A 17425-nucleotide genomic window follows, 5' to 3' on the forward strand; every position below is an offset into this window, starting at 1 on the left:
CTATTTTGACACAGTAGTTGGGTAGGGTAGTATTCACCTAAGTTTTACTTAGAGTAGATCTATTTAAATTAATGACTGTGGCTAAGTTAGATCCATTAATTTCAATATATCTCCTCTGAGTAAAACTTAATTGAATGTTATGCATAGTCCTCCTTGATACTTTGACAATTTTATATGTTTGTATTTATTTTCATAACATTTATACACTGCTTGATTGTAAAAAAAACTTCAGAGCAGTTTACAAAAAGAATAAAACAATTAAATTATAGGTAAAAACAGTTAAAAATAACTATTTTAAACATTCAATGTGATTACTGCTCATGGAGTCTGGGCTTAAGATAAAGGTTCCCAGGACATGTTAAACTGCAGTACCAGCACAGGTTGGAAATGAGCAAAAAAATCCCATGAATGGTTGCCACACCAGAAAGAACTGCGTATGGTGGCTCAATGTCATAATTATGCCAAAAGGGTGGCATAAATCTTTGCTGAAACTTTTCCCCAAATGACTGTGTGTGTTGAGTCTTGTCTGTTGGTATTGCCTGTCAGTCTCATTGGTTGAGTCATAAATCATACACCCTTATTTGTCTTCTGTTGCATTGTTTGAAGCATAAAGTCTAGTGAACCTTCTTAAGTACAGTATTATAATATGAATCTTTTTTATTATTGAAACCCAGCCCAAGGGATAGAGTAAAGGATTAGCACTTGTCCCAGTGAAGAGAAGGTATTGCAAGTCTTCTCAGACTCATAATTAATGCAAAGGACGTGAGTTCCACAGGTGTGGGGAAAATCATTGAGAATGTCTCTGACACCCAGATGAACTTGGAGGTTAAACTTCATAAACCTGGAGAATGTGGTCTCTAAGTAACAGTGTAAGCAACAAGCCATTTTACAAATTGGTGGTGTTCAGGAGGCTCACATTTTATTTATTGTATCTGATTAGGGACAAAATGATATAATTGCTAGAAGATTATCTGGAATTCAACCAAGTTTATAGTATCTGTAGTACTCTGCTGTCCTGGAACTCCTGCTTCAATTAATTGTATATGATTGTGACTCTCGCCAATATCAGGTTAGCATAGCATTAGTTTCAGTGGCCACATGAGCCCAATTGGAATGAATGGAGGTTGTGCAGTCAGTGCATAGTGCATTGTGATTTTGATATATTAGGATACTGTATGGTGCCTCCTGTATTCCATTCAGCTAGAGAGACCAGTGGTGTCCACATGCCCAGATATTTAGAATCTTGAACCAGGCCCTAAATCTAATAATAATTTCAAGTAGAAGCATTAATTTATTTTAAAATCTAAAAAAAGAAGAGTCTGTTCTGAACTTTTGGAGGACAAACTGTAGTTACTTCTTATATTTTTGTCAGTGCAGGCATGTTTCCTAGCCAAGGAATATTGTGTATTGCATTTGGCTCAGGGGCTGTGTGCTCACTTATTGTAATATTAAATCTTTATTTCAAAATTGCATTTAGAGTTTAGCAATCCATATTGCCTTGGTGAAAGCTAGAAATTGTGAACATAGTGCAGACTCTTAGTTCCATTCCTTTCTCCCCAGTGCAAATGTCTGAATGGATCATGTGCTCCTGTCTAGCATGATTCAAGTAATGGATCTGGTCGCTCTGTTTCTCTTGTCTAAAACCCAGTTCCCAACGTTCTGTTGCACCAGGGATAGCCAGCCTCTTTGGACCAGTGGACACAATTTTTGAATTTTGAGAGAGTTCTGGGATGCCAGCCACAGAATAACTGCTGGGGTGGGGGAAGGCATAACACAAAATGGCTGCCATGGGGAGCATGGCACAACACAAAATAAGGAGGACAGCTACCCTTGGAGACATTCCACTTACTATGGGAAACTAGCTTTTTCCAGGCCTGTACAGAGGGTTGGGGGGCAACTGGGTACTCCTGCCCTGGGCCTCAAAGAGCTAAGTATACCCCGGGGGTCCTGCCAGGGGCCTAATGGGCTTATGCTGCATTGCCAAGAATGCCCTGGGCTTCCTGGCTGCCCAGAGACTTAATGGGTGTAACTGTATTCACTGCAGGCCTTCAATACTAAAATATGGACCTGCATTACTGTGTACTAGCGTAGAGCGTCTCATGGACAAGACTCCTGCCCCAGGCCTCAGACAAGCTCTGCACAGGCCTGGCTCTGTCCTACTGCCCTTCATTGTGTAGAACCCCCCTCCCTCCCTCCCCCCCCCCACCAAGTGATGCTGTTTCTGTCTAACAGCAGAGAACATTTCTTAGTACCAGGAAAAATGTACAGAGTGGCCACACCACACTCACTGCCATTTCACAGAAATTGTTTAGAAGGCACCTTCACATTTTGTCCCATAACTTACTTTCTAGGGAAGAAAGAGACTTACTTCTTTTTTCAAAAGAGAGCTCACCAGTTAAAACCTTGTAGGTGCCGTGGTATCTGCAGGCATTGGGTGTACCCCTGTGGTACATGCTCGTGTGATGAAGAAACAACCACCATGAGACGATGTAGATGAAGGAGCAGCTCTATGGACTACACAGGCAGGACTTGCACTGGCTGGAACTCCCATCAGCCAAGGGCACCACTACCATGGTGGTGTCCTCAAGTGCATCTGTTGATTTTCTTTCACATAAGCTGAGTGGTTTGCATGAGTTTGTAATAAGGAAATGTAAAATCCTGGCTTTGGGCACGCTGACACTGGTGACTCAGCCCTCAGTGGCGGGAATAGCATAAGCAGGTACTCATCCCTTGGTGGCCCTTGCAGTGCAGCTCCCCACCTCTGTGTATGCCCATGGCACCCTAATGATGGGCATTTTGATACTAAAGAATAACAGTGTGGTTATTTCAGGCAGGGAACAGAAGAAACCATCAATTCCAGGGACCCTGGGATCTTTAAATATATACATCTCCTTTTGTGCATAACACTTCCCTAAGACCACATAAATCCTGTTGCAAAAATGTGCTTAGGATTAGGCTGTAAAAATGAGTTAGGCTGTCAGTTTTTGCATTCTCACTTGGAAATCATTTCCTTTGAAGGCAGTGGGACTGACTTCTCAGTAAACGTGTCCAGAATTAATTTTACACTTTCTTATTCCTAGAACTTAATAAGAGCTGGAGTTTATGTGGTCTTTCTCCTAGACTCTTACAACATCCCTGCAAGGCAGGCAATATTCTTATTGCCATGGATGAAAGGCTGAAGTTGGCAGGTAGTGTCTTGCCTAAAGCACACCCCCCCCCCAGTGAATAGATTGCTGAAGTAGGATTTGAACTCAGGGTATACTACTCTTTGTCTTACCCTTATGTTGCTCATATTCTCTATTTCTGCTGTGGCCTTTTTTATCTTAGGGTGTCATTGTTCACTAGTTGGGCCAGTAGGCTAAGTGCCAATAATTTAATGTAATGTGCTAGATTTGTAATGCCTTATCCCTTGTGTTTGTGATCACTCCTATGAGGACGATAGCTCTTTTGTGTAGCTTTTTTATTCCCTAGGGTCTGTCTCGCAGAGACTTCAAAGCATTCTGTGAGTTCATGCAGACTAACACCCTCAATCATTTTTTGATTGCTGGCCTCTGAACTGAGGACAAGTGTGAGCCCTGCTGGAAGAACCATCCATCTAGTTGTTTTCTTACTTTGAAGAGACTCAGTGCAACGAAGTTTGTGAACCTCCTGCTCTATAGCAGTGAGAAGAACAAACATGCAAAACGTGGTGTCTCCTCCATAAGTAAACATCTTGAGTAGTCACTCAAGGCAAACTCAGTCATAGAATTGTAGGGTTGAAAGGGACCACAAGGGTCAGGTCATCTAGTCTCAATGGGGGGGGGGGCTTGAACCCATGTCCCTGAGATGAAAGAGTCTCATGCTCTACTGTCTGAACTATCCCAGTCACCACTAACCTTTGCTGATGAGAGCAGGGATTAGGGACCCATCATTTGATTTCTCTGATATTTTTGCATAGAGGAGATAGATTGTCAATAAACTAGTTTTGTTCTGACATTAGATCACACTTCCATTGGATGTAATGGATATTCCTTATACCAGACTCCACTGTTACTGAAGATTCCTTATTTCTGAATATTTAATCTGTCAACTGCAAGCCTAAGGACAGAGTGTGCTAGCAGTAGGGTCAGAAACAAAAGCCAGGAATATAGTCTTCCTATAAATGCCTGCCATAATTCCTTTTTTCTGCTTGCATATACCTGCCTGCATAGGTATTATTACTTATTCACTATGTAGTTGTGATAAAAAGGGAGCTTCTACATTCATTGTATGTATTCAGTTTTATTTGAATTTTTTTATTAATTTCCATTCATAGAGCCTGATCTGTTCCTGTTAGAATTCATTGGCAACCTTCCCAGATAAAAGGCCAAAGAGCTAAAAGGTTATTCATTGAGCTTCCCACTAATTTTGTCATCAGGCAAGACTTACAAATTTCTATTTGTCTGTAAGGATGGCACACTTTTCATTTCTGTCAAAATCTCCCATGCATTCTGAAAGACACAGCAAAAGACAACACTCCAGATAGTTGGTGTCTGCTATATTAATTTATTGTGAAAATGAACACCACAACTGAACCCCCAGACATAGCTGTTTGCTGAAAAATGGAAAATATTTTGGTTAAGTGCCTTCAGCAAAAGCAGAGGGCTTTATTTGTTTTTAGGGAGGGCTGACACAGAGCACGTTTTCATTGACTGATCAGATGTGCATGGAATAAAAAAGGAGATACATTGGGAGATTATGAGATAAAATTGTAACATCGTATTCAGTGTTCATTTTTCCCCAGATCACTTGAATTCTAATTCATCTCCCTATTTTTAATTCCAGATTATCACCATGAGGCATACAAGATCCCTGACTATAGTAATGATGTTAATGGGGAGGCCAAAGAAGCGCAACAATTTTATTTAGGTATGTTCTCACGTTGATTAATTTCTAAATGGCACATTTGTGGCAGCAAGCATGTGGGTGGGTGAGAATTACTGCATGCCTATAGGAAGTAGTCGCCATTGTTTTATAGGATGTTCTTTTGAAATGTCTTTCTATTTTGCCAATTGCCAGCATATCTTTTATTAACATTTGCTAAGAATGCTGTAATTTGAGACATAAATGTTTATTAGTGTCTACCCACAATGCTAATTATCACTCACCCAGAGAACAAGATGCTGACTATGTAGTTTGCAGCTCTGTGCTCAACCCATTTACATTGCATATTTGCTGGCATGCTTCACTGGCAATAGTTTGTGTAATTGGGGCATTACATCTTTGACATCTGGATAACAGAAATTCAATTTCCAGGAAGCCACTATTTGTTTGGTTTGCTTTGGCCATGGGTGGGATTATTGTGTTGTCTTAATATAATGTCCCTTCACCTCTGCAAACATGGCACTTATCTTAACCACAGCCAAATTAAATTAAATCAGGGGTCCAAAATGTGTAAAGAAAATAATGAAATATTATTGTCTTCCTAACTGAAGCTTGATAGGACTTTATCAGTGAATTGCTCATAACTGTCATGATTGCCCCTACTATGATTCTGACCCCCTATAGTTCAACTGCTCATACCTGCTGTAATGCAGAAGAATCCTAGCTGCTCTTGATCCATCTTATAAAACATATTTATTGCTTAATGCCAAAGATTTTAAACAGTTAACCATAAAAGTGCTTAAGTTCTCCTATGGAGAAGAATCAGACACTGCAGAATTCAGTGCCTCACTGCTGTAAACAGAATTCTTTAATTTCATTCATTGCTGCCACACGGATCCTTCAAGTGGGGCAACAGCTACTCTTATTACACATGAGCTACTTCCCTCCAATGTTGTGTTGTGCAGTGGTCTCACAAAGTCCCCTGCTGGGCCTGGTAAAATGGCTGTGTTGGAGAAAGTGTGCCCGTCACCAGAGACTCACGTACTGTGACATCAGCGGCATGGTAAGATATGGGGGTAGATAAACATTTCTGAATCTGTTATGCAAACCCACAAAGGTGCGTTGGTTCTGTTCTCTGTTTGTGGTTTTAACATTTGAAGCATCTTTTTTTACATCGCTTGTGGTAGGCCTTTGGCTTTCTCCATAGTGTTAAGGGTTATTTTGGCATAGCATGGCAAGGTGTGAATTTATTTTACTTTATTTAATGGGTTTCAGATTTTTGTCTCCCAAAAAAGACTCCATAGAGCTATCAACCTCCCTCCATTGCTAAAAGTTCTTAAGAGTCATAATGCTTATATTGCTTTCCTCTGCCTTCTGTGGAATGCATTGCTTTCCAGAAGCACAGGGAAACATAGGTCTGTTGTAAACAATTTTTACAATGGTTTTAAACTTGCAATTGAGATTCTGCTTTTGAAAGGTTAATGTAGAAAACTAATTATGCAATCCTGGTAACCAAATGTGTGATGAGACATTTATCTGTGTAATTAACAGTGAAGAACTTTATAGTTTCATAAAACTGAATGCTACACTGTGTGCAGTCTTCAATGTGAATTTATTTTGAAGAGGTGCAGAAAGCAGAGATGTTTATGGCTGATATAAAGTGGGACTGAAATATGCTGTAGTGCAGGTGTCTGTGTGTTTTACTACATCTTTGTTTTGATGAATTAGATTTTGGTAGACCAATAACTTCATTTTGCCAGAATAAAATGAGTGAAGTGGGCTTGCAGTAGGGAAGGGCTATATAGTGTAAATGATCGTGAAATTCTATACATGTTTATTTGGAAGTAAATCCTATAAAGTACAATGAGGTTTAAAAAGGTAAAGGACCCCTGACAGTTAAGTCCAGTCACGAATGACTCGGGGGTTGCGGCGCTCATCTCACTTTACAGGCCGAGGGAGCCGGCGTTGTCCGCAGACAGTTTTTCAGGTCATGTGGCCAGCATGACTAAGCCGCTTCTGGCGCAACAGAACACTGAAACCAGAGCAGCGCACAGAAATGCCATTTACCTTCCTGCTGAAGCGGTACCTATTTATCTACTTGCACTTTGTTTAGGCGTGCTTTCGAACTGCTATGTTGGCAGGAACTGAGACCAAGCAAAGGGAGCTCACCCCATCATGGGGATTCGAACCGCCAACCTTCTGATCGGCAAGCCCAAGAGGCTCAGTGGTTTAGACCACAGCACCACCCGCGTCCCTCATACAGTGAGGTTTACTCCCAAGTAAATGGGTATAGGATGTGTACCCTCAAAGCACATTGTCCTCAAAACAATATTTTTAACCATAGTCAATCAGAAAAAAATTAGCAGTCCATATTATTAAATTTACTTTCATCTTCTCTTTTAATAGCTACAATTGCTTATGTAAGTGTTGGGTCAAACACACTAGCGATGTTTTCTGAAATCTTGGGGCCAAATTCCAAATTACAGTGGTACCTCAGGTTACATACACTTCAGGTTACAGACTCCGCTAACCCAGAAATAGTGCTTCAGGTTAAGAACTTTGCTTCAGGATGAGAACAGAAATCGTGCTCCAGTGGCGTGGCTGCAGCAGGAGGCCGCATTAGCTAAAGTGGTGCTTAAGAACAGTTTCAGGTTAAGAACGGACCTCCGGAATGAATTAAGTTCTTAACCCGAGGTACCACTGTATGTAGTAGGCATATCATACAGACCCCAATGTAAAAAAGGTCACTGTCCTTAATTATTGGTTCAGATAGGTAGCCATGTTGGTCTGACGCAGTCGAAAGAAATAAATAAAAATAAAAAAATTGTCCCGTAGCACCTTAGAGACCAACTAAGTTTGTTGTGGGTATAAGCTTTCATATTCTTCACTCTAAGGTGCTATGGGACAATTTTTTAATTTTTATTTATTTCTTTTGACTTAATTATTGGTAAATTGCTGTGTCAATGATACTATTAAAAAGATGAATATTGTGTTTTTTATTGCTAAATTTCCTACTTGTGGAAGGAAGCCTGTACTGAGGCTTATGTGCATGTTGAACATCTTCAGGCCTTGAAATGCTATTGGCCTGCAAATATTATTCAAGGAGATCAGCAATGTTCTGATATCCTTGGTGGAAGAGAAGACAACACTGGTATCCAATTATACAGTACACGTCTCCAAAATAGGGAAAGATCAACAAAATTAATCAGGGTCAGAGTAACCATGTTCCATTCCTCTAATGAGAAATAAATAGAGCAATGATTCTAACTACACAGAACACTCATTGGAAGGAACATGGGAGTCAGGCCATTGGTCCATTAGACTGAGTCAAGTCATTGGTCCATTTAGCTCAGTATTGCCTACACTGACTGGCAGTGGCTTTCCAGGTCTTCAGGCAGAAGTTTTCCCCAGCTGACTCTGGAGATGCTGGAGATTAAACCTGGGGCCTGGTGCATGCAAAACCATTGTTCTGGCACTGAATTGTATTGTAGTTCTGTTCTGCTTAAGGTGACATTTTGGAAATAAGGCTCTTCTTGCTGAATAATAGATACAAGGAAGCATTTACCTGTCAGAGTAAATAGTGCATGGGAGGGTTCCCTGACAAAGGCGTTACCAGATGTGTTGGGAACTACCTTACAATACTAGGCACTACTTCACAGTGTTAAAACATGTTCTGTACATTAGTTTATACATTAGTTTGGTCTATCTCACCAGCTCTCCTATGGAGCTCTGTAAGAAAGATTTTACCAGCATAGGCCACTGAGTTTAAGCTGTTTATTTAATTTATTTTTATTTAATTATTCAATTTGCATACCGCCCTATACCTGCAGGTGGTTTAAGCTGTTGGTGCTTCTGATTCCTTGTAGGGATAGGAGCCCATTTAGATTGGTTTGCCTTTGGAAACTGATGGAGCAAGGTGGTTTCCTTATAGTTCCACCACTATACTTTCCAGCCAAAAGGGCTGGCAGTTCTGCTGTGCTCTCTTTGATCTGTGGAATGCTGAAGTGGCTCTGTTAACAGACACAATTGCTACTATACATAATATTGTATTGATCTGACCCTTGGTATTCTGGGGAGCTTGTGGTGATGAAACAGTTGCAAAGACAACTTGAATGCAAGTGGAAGAAGATGCAGAATGAATCTGACTAGACCCATTTGAAGGCTGATGGAGAATAGAAGTCTTCTCTGACACAGTGTCTGCTCTGTGTCATCCACTTGAGCCTTTTCCCAGATAACTGAGTAGGCTCACACATTTGGATAACTGGGAGATGAATTGGAACTCCTGGTACAGCCCACTGTTAATTATTTGCCAAGCATTTTCCAGGTAAAAATCATTGTCTTCTGCTTTGACTTGTACTTCTGGTTGACAACAGTACAAATACCAGAAGTTCTTTTAGCACCATTTTGCTGCAATTGCTTAGCTCATTTTTAATTATTGCAGCCTGAGGGTGACATGGTGCTTGGAAAGGTTTGACCTACCTTTAGTGTGCTTGACCCTTGGCCACCTTGGCTGATAACATCTAGCTAAAGGGGAGGTTAATGCCACCTTGTGAGAGGGGATGGCCCATGCTGCCTTGAAGGAAGTTGTTGGACAACTCTTCCTAGGACCTTTCAGATTTGTCCAACTATTGGACATTGGTAATCTTGGCCAAAGCATCTAAAAGGGTGCAGAGGCACCACATTTCAGGACATTCCTAGATAACAATGTTTTTAGGACTGAGACTTCCTTGGTTGTACTGGTTGATGACATTTGCCAGAGAGATAGAGGGATTGTGACCCTTTTTATTATCTTTGAGCTCTCAACAGCTTTCAGTACCATGGACTGTGTTATCCTTCTGGATAGCCTGGCATGGATGGGAGTTGGAGATACTGTGCTCTGGTTGCTACTCCTCTTTCATGGGTTAGTTCCAGAGGGCAAAGGTGGGGGGATTTTTGCCCAACACTTTCACATCCATTTTATTTACAGTTCTACAGAGTTTATTTTTATCTCCCATGCTATTTAACATCTACATGCAAGCATTTGAAATGGTCATACAGAGTTTGCTGATGACCCCCAACCATATTTCTTCTTTTCATTTACAACAGGCGAAGTAGTGAATGTTCTAATCTAAACAGTGCTAGAGGCAACTAAAACTGAAGCCAAATCCAGTTAAGATGGGCAGTGTAAGTGACCATTGAGATGATATTCAACCTGTATAGACAGACATATATAGGTTTGCATAAGGGCTGTGCACAACACCCATTAGTTCAGTGGTGATGCTGATTATGATAATATAACTATTCTGCCCTTCCTAAGCAGATGAGGACATGGAAGTAGCAAGCTGGATCCAGCCAATGGGCCATCTAGTCCGGCATCCTCTTCTCACAGTGGCCAACCACATGCTTGTGGGGAACCAGTGAGCAGATAAGAGCGCAAGAACTCTCTCCCTTCCTGTGGTTTCCAACAACTGGTGTTCGGAAGCATTGCTGTGTCTCCAGCTTTGGAGGTAGAGCATAGCCATGGTGGCTGGTAGTTACTGACAGGCCTCTGCTCCATGAATTTGTCTAATCAAAATGGGTTGTATACATACCTTCATCCAGATGAGCAGAAATCTCAACAAACAGCGCCTCCACATCTAATCTGCATTAAACTTCAGCTTCTTTGCCCTCATTAATACCAGATCGGCCTCCAGATGCAGGTTTTAAAATATATAACCTTTCCAATAAAATGTTTAGGGCAGCTCACAACAAACATTAAAATACAATAAACAACAAACAACAACAGCCACAAATAGAGGGCAGAGCCATCAAGTATGTAGCTCAAAGCCACAGTTTCATTTGCCAGGAGCAGACCTCCTCCAGCTCCATGCCGGTGTAGCGTAGCCACTAAGAAACTGAGCCACCATCTAGGAAGTCCCTGGTGTTCTTGCCTCAGCTATGAACGCCCTAGGTGGCCTTAGGCAAGCCATTGTCTCTCATCCTCAGGCACATTGGTAATATAGGTATAACACTACTGACCTATCTTACAGGGTTGTTGCAGAAGACAGTGTATGTGAAGTGCTTTGAATAGTTGAAAGAGCTATACAGATTCTGAGTATTATTGTTGTCATCCACACAGAATCTTCCAGGGAAAGCCCCATAGAGTCCAATCTAGCTAAGAGCTCCGTCCATGTTCAGTACTCTCCACAAAAAGAGTATTGTAACGGGGGCAGATTAATAAAAGGAGTACAATACAGTGGTACCCCGCAAGACGAATGCCTCGCTAAACGAAAAACCCGCAAGACGAAAGGGTTTTCCGATTTTTAGAGGCTTCACAAGACGAATTTCCCTATGGGCTTGCTTCGCAAGACGAAAGCCCATAGGGAAATCTCCTGGGACAGCGGGAAAGCGCAGCGCACCTTCTCCTCTGTTCCCAGACCTGTCCTGAAGGCTTGTGGTGGGAGGTCCGGGAACAGAGGAGAAGGCGCGCAGCGCTTCTCCTCTGTTCCCGGGGCTTGCGGTGGGAGGAGGGTTTTTCCTCCCCACCGCCAACATTCAGAACAGCATTCTGAATGTTGGCGGTGGGGAGGAAAGCCCTCCTCCCACCGCAAGCCTTCAGGACAGGTCCGGGAACAGAGGGGAAGGCGCGCAGCGCTTCTCCTCTGTTCCCGGACCTGTTTTGAAGATTTGCGGTGGGAGGAAGGCTTTCCTCCCCACCGCCAACATTCAGAAGGCTGTTCTGAAGGCTGGCGGTGGGAAGAAAAGCCCTTCTCCCCCGCCAGCCTTCAGAAGAGTTCCCGGAGGGCTGCCTAGGCTGCAGATAGCAGCATGCTGCCCCGCGCAAGGGGCGCTCTTAAGCAGAGCGCCCCTCGCGCGGGGCAGACATTCGCAGCTTGGGGAGCCCTGCAGGACTTCCCCGCAGGGCTCTCCAAGCTGCGGATAGCAGCCTGCTGCCCCGCACGAGGGGCGCTCTTTAGCAGAGCGCCCTTCGCGCGGGGCAGACACCTGCAGCTTGGGGAGCCCTGCAGGACTTCCCTGCAGGGCTCTCCAAGCTGCGGATAGCAGCCTGCTGCCCCGCACGAGGGGCGCTCTTTAGCAGAGCGCCCCTCGCGCGGGGCAGACATTCACAGCTTGGGGAGCCCTGCAGGACTTCCCCGCAGGGCTCTCCAAGCTGCGGATAGCAGCCTGCTGCCCCGCACGAGGGGCGCTCTTTAGCAGAGCGCCCCTCGCGCGGGGCAGACATTCGCAGCTTGGGGAGCCCTGCAGGACTTCCCCGCAGGGCTCTCCAAGCTGCGGATAGCAGCCTGCTGCCCCTCGCGTGGGGCAGACACCTGCAGCTTGGGGAGCCCTCCAGGAGTTCCCCGCAGGGCTCTCCAAGCTGCGGATAGCAGCCTGCTGCCCCGCACAAGGGGCGCTGTTAAGCAGAGCACCCTTCGCGCGGGGCAGACATTCGCAGCTTGGGGAGCCCTGCAGGAGAGCGCCCCTCGTGTGGGGCAGCACGCTGCTATCCGCAGCTTGGAGAGCCCTGCGGGGAAGTCCTGCAGGGCACCGCAAGCTGCAGATGTCTGCCTCGCACCGGGCAGCAGGCTGCTATCCGCAGCCTAGGCAGCCCTCCGGGAACTCTTCTGAAGGCTGGCGGCGGGACAAGGGCTTTTCTTCCCACCGCCAGCCTTCAGCAGAGGTCTGGGGACAGACTGTCCCTGGACCTGATCTGAAGGCGGTCTCCATAGGAACGCATTAATTGATTTTCAATGCATTCCTATGGGAAACCGTGCTTCGCAAGACGAAAAACTCGCAAGAAGAAAAAACTTGCGGAACGAATTAATTTCGTCTTGCGAGGCACCACTGTATATTAAAGGGTCCAGATATGACTCAGAAGGGCTGCTCATTTCTGCTTCAACCGTGTTTATGCTGCTTATGATGGTGGATTTCTGCAGATCACAGTAGACTCTTGTCTCCCTAGATCTTCCCCAGCACTTCTATCAGGTTCCTGACCAGCCACTCTGAAAAGCTGTGAAAGCAGAAGCTTAGACTCTTGGCATTTTGTTTGTTTAGTCCAAGTACGTGGAGAAAAATGCATGTGTCCTGCAAGGAAGGGACTTCAGTGTAGAAAATTCATCTTATGTGAATGCTGTCTGTTTTCAATATCCATTTCCACTCATGCTTAAAATGCTTGATAGGTTTGCTACAGACTTTTCCTACTGCTAATGAAATGTATTTGCATGCCTCAGTGGGCAAAATGGCAACATTCTGCTCCAAACACGCACACATTCAGTGTGAAATAAGCACAGTCATAAATAAAATTAATACTCAGATGATGCCGAGTACATAATTGTTTTTAAATGTGCAGAGTTGTCATTAGAAACAGTGGCATTTTTCATATATATTTTTCCTTTTCACATTCTGAATTGCTATGCATCAGAGACTGGCTATACGTTAGTCTGTGGATATTAAATAGGCAGGTATTAAATAAAATGTAACATTTTCTTTTATTATTAATTTTGTTGTTATTCCATCTTCTCCATCATTATAAAATTCCTTTGAACTAACAACTCGCTGCTATGGATTGATCCTATGAGGGGCTAAGTTCTCAAGCTTGATACAGTAAATCAGTAAGTGGTTAATTGTGCAAACAAGTAACTCTTTCAGAGTCTAGGCCAGGCTCAGTGCAAATAACCTCTCTTTGATTTCAGAGTAGGTGAGTAGAAGGGATTGGTTTTAGTCCTCTGTGTTTTGCTGGTACTTCCAAGGGCCAGTACAGTTGTAAAATTAAGTGATGTTAAAGGACGAACCTACTGTTTCCCCTCATGTTCATAAATCCTGTGCCCAGGTCCAGTGTTATATGTGACTTGCTAACCCTGATTAAAACCCTTTAATGCCCCACAATTTTGGAGAGTGTGTGGCTCCTGTGGCTCTGTTCTTCTTACTCCACGTTGTTACATTTGCATAGCCTTAATGACTCTCCAGAAAGGTGATTTACATTTGTTTCTTGTAATGAGAATAGACTACTTTTTATGAACATTGTAAGCAGGTTTTATTAAACTGTTTTATTATCACTTACTGTACATCCCAACAGCTGTGGCATTGAAGCAATACAGTGGTACCTCGGGTTACATACACTTCAGGTTACAGACTCCGCTAACCCAGAAATAGTACTTCGGGTTAAGAACTTTGCTTCAGGATGAGAACAGAAATCATGCTCTGGCGGCATGGCGGCAGCAGGAGGCCCCATTAGCTAAAGTGGTCCTGCAGGTTAAGAACAGTTTCAGGTTAAGAACAGACTTCCAGAACGAATTAAGTTCTTAACCCGAGGTACCACTGTACTTGATAATTTGAACTAACTTAAATGGTTCTGTGCATATATTTTTTAACTCTTACGCAGACTCAAACATATACTCTCTATGTTGTAGGTGATCATGTATTTAGTATCACATCTGCATAGTATGCATGGCAACAAAATAGTTGTCTGCATACATATGTGTGTGTGCAATGCCAATTGGCATGCATTTCAGAAAGTAGACATCCTCAAAGTCCTCTGAAACGTAGTAATATGTATCATGTATCATTACCATTTTTGCTAATTTACTGTGATAACTGTGTCTCTGTTTTCTCTAGGAGATGAAAGCCGGGAAATTAAAAAACAAATTACAGGGATGAGAAGATTACTGAATGACAGCACTGGAAGAATATATCAGAGAGTTGGCAAAGAAGGAGAAAAACTGAAGGAAGAACCCCAGGACTTAGATTTGGCCTGGGCTCAGCGTCTGAACCCCCCTGCAGAAACCCAGGCAAACCTCCATCCACCTCAGAGTGGTACTTGGAATGAATTGCCCCCCCAGATAAGCCACTATTCAGGGCAATATGGAACTCGGTCCAAAACCTTCCAAAATCAAGCAAGAACCGTAGGTGCAAATGGTAGGATCCACATTTATATATTTAAATCACTGCTTATTTGTTTTGTTCTCTTTAAAAAATGAGTGCTGAGTTACTTGGATAAAATAATTTGGCCATTATGTTAGAAACATAAGAATCTTCCTTATACTGGCTCATCTCGGTATTGTCTATCCTGACTGACAGTAACTCTCCGGGCTTCCAGGCAGTCTTCTGTCCCAGCCCTGGCTAGAGGCTCCAGGGATTGAATCTGGAACCTTCTGCATAAAAAGCAGATACAAATTCAGAGAAAGTTGTACGATTGTCAGCTGTAAAAAGTTAAGGTTTTTATGTTTGGACCCAAAGCTGATCTTAAACCTCTTTTAAATGGTTTTTAGGTACACTGAAAATGCATTTTATATTAAGGCTACAAACACTATATCGTAATGATAGATTATTCCATAGGTAGGGAATCTATGACCTTCCAGATGCTGGTGAATTCCAACTCCTATCAGCCCCAGACAGCCTGGCCTGGAATGATCAAGTCCAGGTTCCCCACCCCTTCTTTAGTTCATGAATGGCCAACCTATGGCACAAGTAAAGGCATTTGTGGCACATAATTGGGGGCCTGCCTCCTCCATGCCACACTTCTGCCTGTGGGGTTCAGTGGACTACAGGGGAAAATATGATACGCACAAGAAGGTGCATGTGCATAGAATGGCATGCTCTCGTTGCTGGACTTGGCGTATGGCTTGTTGGTTACCACCACTGTTTTAGTTGATTAATTGGAAGGTGTGTTTTGCTTCTGGCACTTAGTAATAATATTTCCATTTCATAACTAGATATAGCCTTCTTTTACTTGGTCAAAATTAATTTATATCATAGAAAGAAGTTGGCTTGGCTTTGAGGTCTGTATTGATTATTGCAATTATAGATGGGAAATGTGAATGTGCACCCACAAAATCCACCTTACAAAATTAATTCTTTTTGACTCTCTTATTAATAATTCCGCTTGCAGTGTTGGTTGCATGTATATAGACAAAGACACTGATGTATTCATCACTTGTAATAGATGCAAACATTCATCACTTGCATCTATTATATCAGTGTATTAATTTTCAGTTGTGCAGAAGAGGAAACAATACTGTCCCTTTTGTGCTCAGTTTCATTTCTGTTAGTGCATTGGCTCAGATTGAACACAGGAAGGATAGTACTATAGCATAGTACAACTATTTTTTTTCTTAACTGTATTGTGTTTGTTTGCTTAGAAATGTGGAAAATGCAGTACAGGTATAGCCCCCACTTACACAGGGGTTACATCCTGGGGCCTCACGTGCATAAGTAAAGTGGGGATACCCTTTAAACACCCTCTTTGCCAATCTATACCAAAACTGCTATATCCAAAAATACCCACAACTAGAATTGAACCTCTGGGACCAGCAGGAGGCTGGAGGACATGTGGGAAAGAGGCTGCTGCTGCTGCTGCTGCACTACCCCACATATCAGCTGTTAGGCAGGGAAGCTGAGCAGCATAAACAAAGCCCTGCTGTGCCTCCAGTCTCTTTGGGGCTTCCTCCGCCCTCACTGGCATCCTCTTTGGGCTCCAGGTAAGGTCTCCTCGCGGGTGGGTTCTCTCTCCCACCATTTCTGTGCTTGAATTGAATTGTTTAATTGTTTCCCAGCACCGCTTGTGTACACGGTTTCATGCAAGCAGAGCACATGTAAGTGGGGGTGCCTGTACAGTGGTACCTCGCAAGACGAATGCCTCGCAAGACAAAAAACCCGCTAGACGAAAGGGTTATTTGTTTTTTGAGCTGCTTCGCAAAACGATTTTCTCTATGGGCTTGCTTCGCAAGACGGAAATGTCTTGCAAGTTTGTTTCCTTTTTCTTAACACCGTTAATACAGTTGCGACTTGACTTCGAGGAGCAACTCATAGAACGCGGTGTGGTAGCCTTTTTTGAGGTTTTTAAAGACTTTGGTGATTTTTGAAGCTTTTCTAAAACTTTCCCGACACCGTGCTTCGCAAGACGAAAAAAATTGCAAGATGACAAAACTCGCGGAACGAATTAATTCCGTCTTGCGAGGCACCACTGTATTGTGTTTCCAGTCATATGGCTGCTTTCTTAATGTGGTGGAGCAAGAGAAGAGTTCCATGTGCTGAAAGTGTTTAGGTTTCCAGTTGTTTCTTGTCTTTGTGTGGGATCGGATGCATTCCTTCAGGATAGCTGGTGCTCTCATACTGGGACTTGAGTCCAAAAAAGTGGCTAGCACCAGCAAGGCTATCTTCTCCCGCTGTGGCAGTGACTCGCCATTTAATGAGCCTTTTCCTCTGAAGACAGAGAACTGCTCCTCTCCAGCGCTGAGTACACACACTGTACCCAGGAACAGGGGCAAAGAGCAACCCAGTTATTGTGCAGCATTCCTCCTTTCCTGGAGAGAGAGAGAGAAAGAGATGCTATGGTCTTTGAATTGAGACCTGAGGGGCAGAGTCTGTACAAAGGATCAAATGTGTTTGTGGCATGCTTTAACTGACTGGGCAAGTCCTGTTATTGGGCAGAAGTGTCTTCACAGGATAGAGAAGATAAAGGAATAGAAGGGAGATTAATAATAATAATAATAATAATAATAATAATAATAATAATAATAATAATAATAATAATAATAATAATAATAATAATTTATACCCCACCCTCCCCGGCCAAAACTGGGCTCAGCATGGCTAACATCAAATGTATAACACGTTAATGTGGAAA

At 43.0% G+C, this 17425-nt stretch overlaps 2 protein-coding genes across 4 annotated transcripts in view; one reads left to right on the plus strand and one right to left on the minus strand.

The window, feature by feature from the left end:
* The window catches only part of PRPF18 (pre-mRNA processing factor 18), a 129837-nt gene that overhangs the window by 31647 nt on the left and 80765 nt on the right, over positions 1 to 17425 (minus strand). The gene's annotated exons all lie outside the window — the stretch shown is intronic.
* Positions 1 to 17425, plus strand: part of BEND7 (BEN domain containing 7) — a 52730-nt gene that overhangs the window by 1974 nt on the left and 33331 nt on the right. The window contains exons 1-3 of one of the 3 annotated variants that reach the window (XM_081210742.1): positions 4320 to 4360; positions 4804 to 4887; positions 14416 to 14715. In XM_081210742.1, coding sequence (XP_081066868.1) covers positions 14454 to 14715 — 262 coding nt within the window. In that variant the 5' untranslated portion in view covers positions 4320 to 4360; positions 4804 to 4887; positions 14416 to 14453. Of the gene's footprint in view, positions 1 to 4319; positions 4361 to 4803; positions 4888 to 14415; positions 14716 to 17425 lie in introns of those variants that run through there. The other 2 variants (XM_081210740.1, XM_081210741.1) reach the window with 2 other exon arrangements.

The sequence above is a fragment of the Podarcis bocagei genome (genome assembly GCF_964188305.1).
Source record: "Podarcis bocagei genome assembly, chromosome: 10".
NCBI classification, from domain to species: Eukaryota; Metazoa; Chordata; class Lepidosauria; order Squamata; family Lacertidae; genus Podarcis; species Podarcis bocagei.